This window comes from Monopterus albus, unplaced genomic scaffold (assembly GCF_001952655.1).
Source record: "Monopterus albus unplaced genomic scaffold, M_albus_1.0 scaffold3.1, whole genome shotgun sequence".
NCBI classification, from domain to species: domain Eukaryota; kingdom Metazoa; phylum Chordata; class Actinopteri; order Synbranchiformes; family Synbranchidae; genus Monopterus; species Monopterus albus.
Window position 1 is genome coordinate 3,454,138 of NW_018127883.1, and position 525 is coordinate 3,454,662.

General features: G+C 47.0%; 1 protein-coding gene across 1 annotated transcript in view; it reads left to right on the top strand.

The window, feature by feature from the left end:
• The window catches only part of cep170aa (centrosomal protein 170Aa), a 33,176-nt gene that overhangs the window by 24,520 nt on the left and 8,131 nt on the right, over positions 1-525 (top strand). The window contains 2 exon segments of the mRNA XM_020600917.1: positions 1-282; positions 431-520. The exon segment at positions 1-282 is cut by the window's left edge and continues 69 nt beyond it. Coding sequence (XP_020456573.1) covers positions 1-282; positions 431-520 — 372 coding nt within the window.

Consider the following 525-nt stretch of genomic DNA (forward strand, 5'->3'; position numbering starts at 1 on the left):
AAGAGCGTCTGAAAGCCACGCAGAGTCACGTAGGAGGAGGAGCGGGAGATGCAGTAGGTGGGAATGTAACAGTGAGTGGGACTAAAACAGCTGGCACCCGCACTGCCTTCATGATCGAGTTTTATGATGAGGAAAACCCTCGCAAGCGCCGATCATATTCATTTTCCCAGACTGCACCCCTGGTGGGGGGAGGACCTGGTGGGGAGGGACTGTGTCCTCAGCCTCCATCTCACCCCAAGGTGTTTAGCATTTCCACCTCTGCTACTATAGCCTCAGATTCAGGTAATAAAAGTGTGATTTAATATCTTTATACAGTTATTATTCTCAGTGACTACAACTGTTTTTATATCTTGATCTTCTGTAAAAGCATGCTATGTGTGTTTTTCTTATATTAATATTTATATTTATACTTTGAATTTGTTCATACTAGGTAAGGTCCCAGCTCCAATACCAGCTACAGTGGCTGGAGGTGCCCCAACAGCTGCCCGCGTACTCCTCCAGCAGAGGGCGGAGGACCCGAGTATC